This window comes from Impatiens glandulifera, chromosome 7 (genome assembly GCF_907164915.1).
Source record: "Impatiens glandulifera chromosome 7, dImpGla2.1, whole genome shotgun sequence".
Taxonomy (NCBI): Eukaryota; Viridiplantae; Streptophyta; class Magnoliopsida; order Ericales; family Balsaminaceae; genus Impatiens; species Impatiens glandulifera.
In genome coordinates, this window is record NC_061868.1 from 31,223,151 (window position 1) to 31,234,779 (window position 11,629).

Below are 11,629 nucleotides of genomic sequence, written 5' to 3' on the forward strand. Positions count from 1 at the left end.
TAAAAATAATGTTTTATTTTAAAAAGAAAATTCTTGACACGCAAACCGAAGTTGAATTTCTCGAACCTCGAGTTTTTCCGCGGAACTAAAACTTAAGGGTATTTCCGGAGTTACAAATACATATTCTCATAAAATTAAGTTAAAACGGCTTTAATACCTATTGTTAAAATTATCCAAATTAGATACTAATTTAAACTACCTTAATTTGTAAACATAAATCTTCTCTTTCTTTATAATGTAAATATTCTTTAAATTTCTCTTTCCTTAGACTTTCCTTAGTAGGAATGGTTTTTCCAATTTGATGAGTATGTCAAATTTGTTTATCTGTAATGGGACGCAAAGAGGAAATTGATGGCACGCAAAGAGGAAATTGATTGTACCTCAATCAAATAAATAAGGACCATATTGTTAAAAAAATAACTAACATGTTAGTTATTTTGGTTTGAATAATTCCAATTTAGCACATTTATAAAATTAGAAATATCACTTAAGTTATCCTCATTTTATATTCATAACAAATATACATATAAGCCATAAACTTAATTTTACATTAGATCACATTATTTTAGCTTATATTAAAGAAGACATTTGCACAATTATTTATTATACTCCTGACTCTATAAATTCTAACAGTTCTTACCTTTCTAAGTCCTTAACAATTCTATGCTTTTTTTATTCTCTACTTTATCTATATTCTTCTCAAAAAAATTCTTGTATAGACATTCGAGTTCATATGTTTCTTTTTTATATCCACGTGTAATTGTTGATCTTGTAAACATTGTACCTAGTTCATTGTTTTTAATTAACTCATGTTGCAACACTTTTAAATAACTATATTCATAAACTCTTAAAAAGTATAAAGAATTAAAAGTTTTATGCCAAATAAACTTTGTTAGTAGAGACAGGTTAGGAAAGCAAGATAATACATGTGTAGACTAATTAAGTATTTGAGGTTGGTCCCCTATTGTAACAAAAAAACTTACTCAGAACTCTGGAATGCATACTTTCGACTCTCATTTTCTTAGTTTTAAAATTACACTAAGTTGCGACTAAAACCAATGCTTATCATAAAAATGTTATAGTAACTTAGCACGAATCAATATCAAGAAATGGTGCTAATCAGATAATCAAAAGAAAGGCAATGTACATAAGAATGAGAAAAATTCCATATGAGATTTATGATATTTTATTGGATATTAATAGTATCACAAAACTCATAATAAGTAAAAAAACTCATACCAATTCCAAATAAGTATCTCAACTAATTATAGGTATAAAATATACCTCAATCTTTATGATTAATATTAATTAACATAACAATGATTATAACTGCTACTAACTATTAACTAATATATATATATATATATAATAATGCTTAATTTGAATTTGTCGGGTCGAGAGCTGTGGTTAATTTGAATATATATGTGAGAGTAAATGGATACTTGAGTCGGATCGTGGGTTGACCCGCCCATAAACTTGAAACGGTTAAAAATAAAATTAAAAATGCTATATGTATGTTTCGAACTTCTAACCTAACAAAAATAAGTAATATCCTTTAACAAACTAAGCTAATAAGACTTTATATTTTAAATTCTACGCAAAATTTAATGAACGCGCGACATTCATAACAATATAATTTATATTGTAATCTTTGAGAAATCCCTAGTCCGTAGCTTAGCACGTGTTTGGAGGACACATGACAATACAGGGGGACCTAGAGTGGCTCGAGGTTCGATGGTTTCAACCTTAGTTTACATGTTAGACATCTTTTTAAATTAAAACATTATTTTTAAAGATTTTGACAGTACATGACAGTTTTTAAAATCAATTATATAAAATAATTAATTTTATTCAAATATTAAGAATCTGAGGATTTGTTGTAACCAAATGACGATTTGATTTAAAATCCGGTTTAAATTAATTAAACATAATTAATTTAAGAAAATATTATTTATTTAAAAACAAAGTCGCCAAACATACTTTATATTAGAGTTTTTTATAAGGGATTCGTTATTTAGTTACGATCAGAAAAGAGCTTGCACGCTATGTACTCCACGCCCGTTGAAAACAATTTTATATTTTAAAAATTTGGCTGTTAAAAGATTTATTTATAACGTTTATTTTCATTAATTAGTAGTCCGGGGGTCCTAAACAAGGATAAACTTGGATTATGTAAATAATTGTACAAAATTATTTAGAGGTGCACGTAACTGCGATTGTGGTTAGAAAAGATTGAGTAAAGGACCTAAAAATAATAGAAAAAAGTATTAAAATTTACAACTAAATTTCAAATGGAGCCTTAGTTAAAATATTTGTTTAGGAAATATACAAAAAATATTTTGAAATTATTTTCCGACCTTTCGGGATCATTTGAAAATGGATTGGGTTCCAAAATTACAAAAATAATTTTGGATTTTGAAAAGTGGAACAAACAGGCTTTAGGACCGGAGTCCTAAGGGTCGGGTCCGTTTTTGTCGGTTAGGGACTAGAGAGACTCGGTCTAGACTAGGGGAGCTCTCAATCGGGGTTCGGATACTCGGTCGAAGGACCGAAGTCCCTAGATTAGTGTGCCGAGGACTCTTTGTCCTTGGCTGAAATTACCGGTTTAGGTATAAAAGCCTATTGGTCCTAGACTAGCTTGGGGCTAGGTTTCTCAATCGAGGTATAGAAACCTCTCAGTCCGGGGTTAGCTCTAGGCTGAGATCCTCTGTCCTGGGTTTGGGAAACTCGGTCCTAAGGTTGGACCTCTCGGTCCTAAGACCTGGGAGTCTCGGTCCTAAGTCAGATTTCTCGGTCCTAGGTGAAAACCCTCGATCGGATTTCTCGTTCCTAGCTCAAGAACATCGGTCCTAGGGCTCGGTCCTAACTCAAGAACACCGGTCTTTAGGCTCGATCCTAACTCAAGAACATCGGTCATTGGTCTCGGTCCTAGATTAATTTTCTCGTTCCTTGGTCTCGGTCCTCGGTCCTACACTTGGTCCTACAGGATTTGGTCCAAGAACACTAAGTGTTCTTCATTTGGTTCAAAGTTGCAAGTTTGCAACTTTTGATACAGATCATGAAAATGTGATCCGTAAGTTGTTGTTAACTCAATTGGATGTAGAGATCACAACCCCTAATTCTAAAACCGATCAATCGAGCCCTAAGACGATTGATTTTTTGAAATGATTTTTAGGGCAAAATTTGAGAACTTTTAAATTAGGCCATCTCATGACCTAATTCTTGTTCCAACAACTTCCAAATGATGTTTATAATCAAACATGACCAAAATAAGAACGTCAATCAAGCTCGGTAACAAATTTCAAAACTGAAATTAAAATTTTTATTTTGAAAAATTTCAGTTCGATCAAACATGATCTTGATGTATGTTTTATGATTTGATACTCATTCTAACATGTTAGGCAGCTATTTGAATCAAAATTGAATCTCAAAAGCTCAAGAACACAAATTTCAAAATTTCCAATTTTTTAAATCAAGTTTGAGTTTTTATTGGGGTTGAATTGATGAAATCTTTTTTGATAGAAAGCTTGGACATTATTTGAGGATCAATTTTGACTATAGAAAGTACATAATTGAACCATAAATAAGTTCAAGCCAATCAAAAATGAAAAAAAAAATCAAATTTGAATCACAACATGAATCACAGGTTGTTTGAAAGCTTACTTGTGATTGGAGAATACTCTTATAATCTCAATGAAGCTTTCCATCTAGATCAAAGTTTGGAGCACCAAAACAGTTTCTTCAAAAAATAGTCGTTGGAATTCCTTTAAAGATCTTCGAATAGACTGTGATAGTTTGATTGTGTTCGATGGATTGAAGGAAGAAGACGTAGGGAGTATTTATACCCAAGCTAGATCGGTTTCGAAGCCGAATTCGTATTCAATTTGACTTCTGAAGTTAATACATTTGATATATGTTTTGTCTTCGTAGGCCTAGTAGGTATAACAACTTAGTTTAAGTATCTAATAAGATTATAACTAACCTATTTTAATCATTTTGACATTTTTTCTACCTGGTTCTAGATTTGAAACATTTCTTTGAATCTAGAAAAACTTCCAAATTAAAAGAAAACATGACATAGCTTTTCTGCTACAATGATTCATAGATAATTCATGCATCCACTTTTCTAAGGCATGGTGCTTGGCTATTCATGAAGAAATTGTGTAATAATCCTACAATTCACTAGATAAATAATGTTTGTACAATGTTTACAACAATGCAATACTCAGATTACTCACATCTAGAATGGTCTTGATTGATGACACCTTTCAACCATTGATTTTTATAGAATATGTGAATATGATGTAATGATTTAAAAGCTCAACCCTTTATTCATTGTTTTTTCTCCAATTAAATTGATTTGACTATTGTTATATTTATTTTGTTGAAGATGACAACTTCACCAAATCTATTTTACTAAGTTTATATGATACTTAAACTTAAAGTAGTAGTGCATTCTAACAAATCTACTTGAACATTTTATTTTTCAACATTTCATTTTGAAAGTGAAATATTTTTTTTTAAGAGGAGTGATAGAGTGAAGGAATTTGGTGAGGGAATGACTTGTCATCACTTTCATTGGTTGGAAAATGTAAAAGTGGGAGGAAAGAGAGAAATTATTTGATTTTTTCAACGAATAAGATTATGCCAAGTCATTCTCTCGCCAAATTCCTTCACCAAATTTCCTCACCTAATCATTTCTTTTTATTAACTTCTGAATACTATTTCATTATATTGTTAGTCACTTTTTTAAGTTTTGGATTTAAAAGTATTATAAGAATGAAAAAAAAAAATTATGCTAAACAAATTTAAATATCTTCCCATAGGAAATTTAATTAGGTGGAATGCAGACCCGAATAAACCGCCCACAGAGGTTTTGAGTCAGCAAAGACGGCAATTGAGGCTCAATCGTGGACAGCGTCGCGAGGAAACTGTGGTTTTGGAAATTCCTAAGAAGCCGCGTTCTTGTGTGAAAGATCCCAATATACAAGTTGGACAGCCATCCTTTTAATTGTATTATTACTTAACGGAACTCTCATCAATTTTGGCCTTCTCACATTTCGTCTTCTACCGCCACTTTAAACCCAGCTTGTGAAAACCCAGAATCAGTTTGACCCATCTTCTCAATCTCGCTTCTTCTCTTCAAGATCCCGTTTTTATTCCCTTACGATGATTCATTGTTCATTTGTTTTTTTTTCTATAGTAGAACCAGTTTGCAGTTGATCATCTGTTAACTATTGGGTTGACTTGCGTTCTGAGTTTTTCCTCTCAATTTGTATTTTAGATTTGATCTATTGCTATTGTTGTCAATTCTAGTTCATTTATTTACTTGAATGTCGTGTCCTGGACGTGTTTCTCATTGGTTGACTTTTTCCGGCTCTTGTGTTTGATCAATTTAGAGTTGGATTTAATTGGTTTGACCTGAGAATGCTATTGCTCTATTGATCAAAAGATTTGATCATCATTTAAATTCTATCAAGTTATAATAAGGGGATAAGTAAGTTTTGTTGTTTACAATGGGGAACAATTGTGTTGGACCAAGCATTTCAAGGCGAGGCTTTTTCCAGTCGGTTTCAGACGCAGTTTGGAGAAGCCGGATCCCTGATGATGCTGTTCCCAACACCAACGAGGAAGGTGCGCAAGAAAAAGTGAATTCCATGAAAGAATCTGATTCGCCCACACCAGTTCAAAAACCACCTGAGCAGATGACAATGCCAAAAGAAGAACCAAAACAAGAGCAACCTTCAAATCCCAAGAAGCCTCCACAGATAATGAAGAGGGTGGGTAGTGCAGGTCTTAAGACTGATTCAGTATTGCTAAAGAAAACCGGCAATCTGAAGGAATTCTACAAAATTGGGAAGAAGCTCGGGCAGGGTCAATTTGGGACAACTTTCCTTTGTGTGGAGAAGGCCACAGGAAAAGAATATGCCTGCAAGTCTATTGCCAAGAGAAAATTGTTGACTGACGAGGATGTGGAGGATGTGAGGAGAGAAATTCAAATAATGCATCATTTATCAGGAAATCCCAATGTGATAGCGATCAAAGGAGCATATGAGGATGCTGTGGCTGTTCATCTCGTTATGGAGATATGTGCTGGAGGTGAGCTTTTTGATAGGATTATAAAACGAGGGCATTACACAGAAAGAAAGGCTGCCGAACTTACTAGAACTATAGTTGGAGTTGTGGAAGCTTGTCATTCTCTTGGGGTTATGCATCGAGATCTTAAACCTGAAAATTTCTTGTTTGTCGATCAGAAAGAAGACTCGCTTCTCAAAACAATCGACTTTGGTTTGTCGATTTTCTTTAAGCCAGGTATGCATGTTCTCTTCTTCAGATTTGCTCCAAATGGTTTTTGTGAGATTGTCCAAAATGCTTAACATGTCAGATGTGATGTCTCGGTTTTAATACTAATCAGGTACCTGTTTATTGGGTTGTTATCCCATCGGATTGGATTAAGTGTCAATTTTTTTCTCTTCTTGATACCGTAGTAAGACATGAACTATGAACTGCTTTCTTGAACTTGTTTTGGTTCTCACATGAGATGACACCTTAACATATTTTCTGATTAAAAAAGAAATGGAATCCTGGCATTAGATTATGATAATCTATGCATGCCAATCTCACTATAAGTTCAGTGATATCATTCTTGAACATTAGGTTCCTTCTGTCCTTTAATTGAAAATAGATGAAGTTTAAGATTTATTCATCCAATATTTTCAGGCGAAGTATTTAGTGATGTTGTTGGAAGTCCCTACTATGTTGCTCCTGAGGTATTGAGAAAGCGTTATGGTTCTAAATCAGATGTTTGGAGTGCTGGAGTTATAGTTTACATCTTATTAAGTGGTGTGCCGCCTTTTTGGGCTGGTGAGATTCTCAAATTTAATAATTTATATTTTAATCACTCAAAATATTTGATAAAAAAATCTTATTCTTGAACAATAGATTCAGATTTCTGAAATTCTTGATCGGTTTCTTCCTATTTTATTCTTGAATTTTGTAGAAAATGAGCAAGGAATATTCGATGAGGTCCTGCATGGGGATCTCGACTTCTCAACAGATCCTTGGCCAAGTATTTCTGAAGATGCCAAAGATTTAGTGAAGAAAATGCTTGTCCGAGATCCAAAACGTCGTCTAACTGCACATGAAGTTTTATGTGAGTATTTGTTGAATATATGTCACTTAACACCATGAGTTTGTTTGATCTTGGGTTTTGTTAGGAATTTTATAGGTTATTTCAAAAAAATCTTATTTGATAAAAAAAAAAGTAGATTATATGGGGATTCTTTCTTTAAAGAAGAATGACTAAAATGTCTTTTAATATTTAAATTTAAATTTAATAAAAGTAAAGTAAAGGTATTTTAGTTAATGAATTAATTGATTTGATGTGATAAACAAGTTTTTTTTAAAATAAACTCAAAATAAATCTTAAATAACCTATGAGAGAATGGGTGATGTTCCTTTTCTTGAAAATTTTCTACTATCACCCGGAAATTGAGACTCAAAATAATCTGATTAGCTCCTGAGGCATTGTATTATTATTTAAGTAGTTAAAACCAACTAATTCAAAAAACAACAAAATAAATCTAATTTTATTTTCTATCTAGTCAAAATACATTTTCTGCAATTGTTGTGCCTGACACTGGTTTCCTCTGCAGGCCACCCATGGGTTCAAATCGATGGTGTGGCTCCTGACAAGCCTCTTGATTCGGCTGTTTTAAGTCGCTTGAAACAATTTTCCGCATTGAACAAGCTCAAGAAGATGGCCCTTAGAGTAAGTGTCTGAAATTGTCAAATAAATTTGTACCATTTCACCAAAATAGCATTTTTGTCTGAAAATATTGTAACATTAATTTTGTGAAAAAAATGTAAGAATAGTTTTTTGTTTTTTTGTTTAAGGTGATTGCAGAGAACCTATCTGAAGATGAGATTGCTGGTCTGAAAGAAATGTTCAAAATGATAGACACAGACAACAGTGGCCAAATCACCTTTGAAGAGCTTAAAGCTGGGATGAAAAGAGTTGGTGCCAACCTTAAGGAGTCCGAAATTTATGATCTAATGCAAGCTGTGAGTATTGAATTAAAGCCAATTACTTAGTTGGATTAAATAACTGTAATATTGACAATTACCCGAAAAAGAAAGCAGAAAATCAGCATATATGGGAGCCTTTCTGTGTTTCTCATAATAAATATAACGAAAAAGAGAATGGGAATGTTGTTGGTGTTCTCTTATCTGATTAATTCTTCCCTAACTGAAAGCTTGGAAAATAAAATTTGCAGGCTGATGTTGATAACAGTGGAACAATTGACTATGGGGAGTTCATTGCTGCAACATTGCACTTGACCAAGATAGAAAAGGAAGATAACCTTTTTGCAGCTTTCAATTATTTTGACAAGGATGGAAGCGGTTATATCACAGCAGATGAGCTACAACAAGCCTGTGAGGAGTTCGGTGTAACAGATGTCCGATTGGAAGAAATGATCCAAGATGTCGATCAGGACAATGTAAGTGTTCATTTGCAAATGAGAGAGTCTCTATAAGAAACTGTCAAGAACATACCTAAATTGACTCAAAACATCTTCAGGACGGACGCATTGATTACAATGAGTTTGTTGCCATGATGCAAAAGGGAAACCCGGTTGGTGGTGGAAAGAAAGGACTGGAGAACAGCTTCAGCATTGCGTTCAGAGATGCATTAAAACTATAACATTGGTAAGGAGGTCATATTCTCTATCTCCTTTTAATACTTTCAAAATATCTTGATATGTTCTTTCATCAACTTAAAGCTTATTTGATGTTTGGTTATTTTGGACTTTTATTGAGTTTTAAAAAAAAATATTGTTTGATGAAAAAATAGTTTGGATTTGGATTGTAATTCAATTTATTTAATCCATCCAATAAATCAATTTTGGATTGAATTAACCCATAAGTAGCTCACTCCTGATATAAGTGTGAATATGGGGATTATTTTCATGTGTAGATTTATCTAAACTCATAATTGTTTTTTAACTTAAGAAATAAAGATCATTCATATCATTCCTTTAGCATAAGACTCTATTCCTTTATATAGGGCTTGATATAATAACAAGGATATAATCCTCTACATGCCTTGCTTACTAGCCTTCCCTTACACCTCTTGATCTACTCGTGACAGAGTGTCATGTGGTTTGGAAGAAAGTAAAGTGGCCAGTTGATTGTCGGGGATTATTGATCTTAAAGTATTGAATAAGGCATTAGTGACAAAATGGTTATTAAGATGTTTGGGAGAGTTAATTTTAGAATTGATGATATACAAATAAATAAGAATTATTTGATTGAGTTCTTGAAGAAGAGTAATATTAAACTTATATGATTTATTGAATTGATAATGTTTACAGAGTTGTTTATGAATTTATAATAGTAGTAGAAAAGTTACCTAATTGACAAGTATTTGAAAAACTAATTAATAGAACCTAACTAATAGGAAATAATAACAAACCTAATAAATAGAGCTTCTTAACTAATAGGAGATAATAAAATATATTTAAAACTTAATAATTAATGTATCACTTTTCTTGATTTTGTTTGGATTATGATAACGCGACAACTGCTTACTTGGAATGAGAGATGATTATTTTGGAAGATTGTTATGAGTCAAAATTTGTTTTCGGAAAATGAAAAATGGTCCACAGGTCCATGGACCAATGGTTAAAGTTTTGAGAAGAATATTAAAACTAGAAAATGTGATTTCATATTAATTAGGGAATGGTAGAAGAATAGCAATTTGGCTGTGAAATATTTCTTTGGGTGAGCTATACCATGATGTGTTGCAAGTAGGGTAGAAAAGATTAAGAGATGATCTCAATATTAAAAAGTTATCATTGTAAGCTTTAAAAGTTATAAATAAATTCCCATTATACCTTTAAAAATTTCCCATTTGCGATTTACTAAGCTTTAAATGAGAAAAAGAGGTTATACAAGAAGTTCTCCATATGACAAATAGCTAGATCATCTTTATGGTGCCATTTTGCGATGGATATGTGGAAGAAGATCGATGAATGAGTTTTTTGAAATTTGCTTCTCTTTTTCAACACAAGGAGAAAAAGAATGTTCAGGCAATAATATATGTTTGTTATTGTGTTATGGAACATATAGATCAACAGAGATATGATGGTTTCTTTCACAAGTATATGTTTGTTAGTATATTGCCTGATTAAATAATCTCTCTTTATTTCTTCCATGTAAAGAGGGGGAAGTGTGGAAACGTTCTGGTGATGTTGAAGGCTATGCAGGGCAACCAAGTTGATGCATGGTTAAAGACGGCCATAGCCATGGATGAAATCTTATTGTTAAAGTATATAACCACGGATTTAACTAGATTAGGGCTCTTATTTCTCTCAAAAATTTTCATGGTTCTTTTTGTTGGTCTATATATTCAGGTTTATCTTACTATTTCTATTGGAACTTTTGTTTGAGCGAGTTGGGTGATTACATATGAACATATACTCAAATTTTATGTTTGGGTTTGAGAAGCCCTTATTATTGTAAAAGTATACATTTTATTTGGTGATAAATTGTGGCTTTTGTTATAGATTTTGTAATGCTTAAAAATTGCGCGCCTAGGGTGTAGTTTCCCTTTTTTTTCTCGAATCTCTTAATAGTGGGATGAGATTTGACACTTTTCGAGTTGTCTCGTCAAATGAGATGAAAAATCAAAATAGGGTTCGACTAGGCTAACTTTGACTTCATAAGAGTTGTCATTTGGTGAAAAAGAGTCGTCATTTGGTGGAAAAAATGATGTAGTGGACGCTAAATATAAGAGATTATGATTAGGTTTGGATTGGATTACACTCAGAGTGTCGGAGAATGACTCTCTATTATCAATTATTTGCTATTTTAGAAAATATCTTATTTATATGTTATTCTTATTTATTTTTTTGGGATCCTGACATGGTACCGAGATAGAAAATTCAATTATATCACATGTTTAGTTTTGTTACAATCAGTTCATAACATGTGTCTTGTGTCTAGTATATGGTATAGAATTTATTTAACTCTAACATTCATTTGGACAATTTATAATGAAATAAGTCGAATGAATTAATCTAACTCGAATGCATGTATCTAGTATTTGAATTTGATAGTTGAAATTATGTCTTCATTATATTTTATTTTAGGTCATCAAAAGATTGATCCGAAATAAAATTCATTTATTTTATGTAAAAATTATTTTATTTGTCTATAAAAGAATTTTTTTATAAAAAGAATAGAATATATAAAAGTTTTTTTTATTTAAAAAAAGAATTTATAAATAAAAGAATTTATTTTATTTATTTACAAAAAATCATTTATAAAAGAATTTATTTTATTTGTTTATAAAATAAAATTTTTTATTTGTTTATAAAAGGATTTTATGTATATATTTATTAATATTTTTAAGATCGAGTACAAATATCCAAAAGACCCAATGTTATTATTTTTCTTTTTAAAAAGTAGGTGGACTTTTATTAGTTTTTTTTTTTTTTTACGTATAATGTTTTTATTTAAAAAAGGATAGTTAGGTGATTAGGTATTTAGGAATGGGCTGGTCAGATTCAAAGAAGGGCCCAACGTCCAGCCCCTCAATTTTTGATTATTTATTTCTAGTTTTTTT

General features: G+C 31.7%; 1 protein-coding gene across 1 annotated transcript; it reads left to right on the forward strand.

The window, feature by feature from the left end:
* Window positions 1-4,879: 4,879 nt before the first annotated feature.
* Window positions 4,880-10,567, forward strand: LOC124944953 (calcium-dependent protein kinase 1-like). Its single transcript, XM_047485300.1, has 8 exons — window positions 4,880-6,312; window positions 6,721-6,864; window positions 7,001-7,153; window positions 7,656-7,771; window positions 7,897-8,064; window positions 8,277-8,501; window positions 8,582-8,709; window positions 10,224-10,567. The coding sequence occupies exons 1-7, from the start codon at window positions 5,517-5,519 to the stop codon at window positions 8,702-8,704; spliced, it is 1,725 nt and encodes a 574-aa protein (XP_047341256.1). The 5' UTR covers window positions 4,880-5,516; the 3' UTR covers window positions 8,705-8,709; window positions 10,224-10,567.
* Window positions 10,568-11,629: the final 1,062 nt, after the last annotated feature.

Coding starts and splice junctions, on each gene's coding strand:
- LOC124944953 (XM_047485300.1), top strand. CDS start 5,517: ATGGGGAACAATTGTGTTGGACCAAGCATTTCAAGGCGAGGCTTTTTC. Junction 6,865..7,000: donor TGTGCCGCCTTTTTGGGCTG/GTGAGATTCTCA, acceptor TGAATTTTGTAG/AAAATGAGCAAGGAATATTC. Junction 8,065..8,276: donor TTTATGATCTAATGCAAGCT/GTGAGTATTGAA, acceptor TAAAATTTGCAG/GCTGATGTTGATAACAGTGG.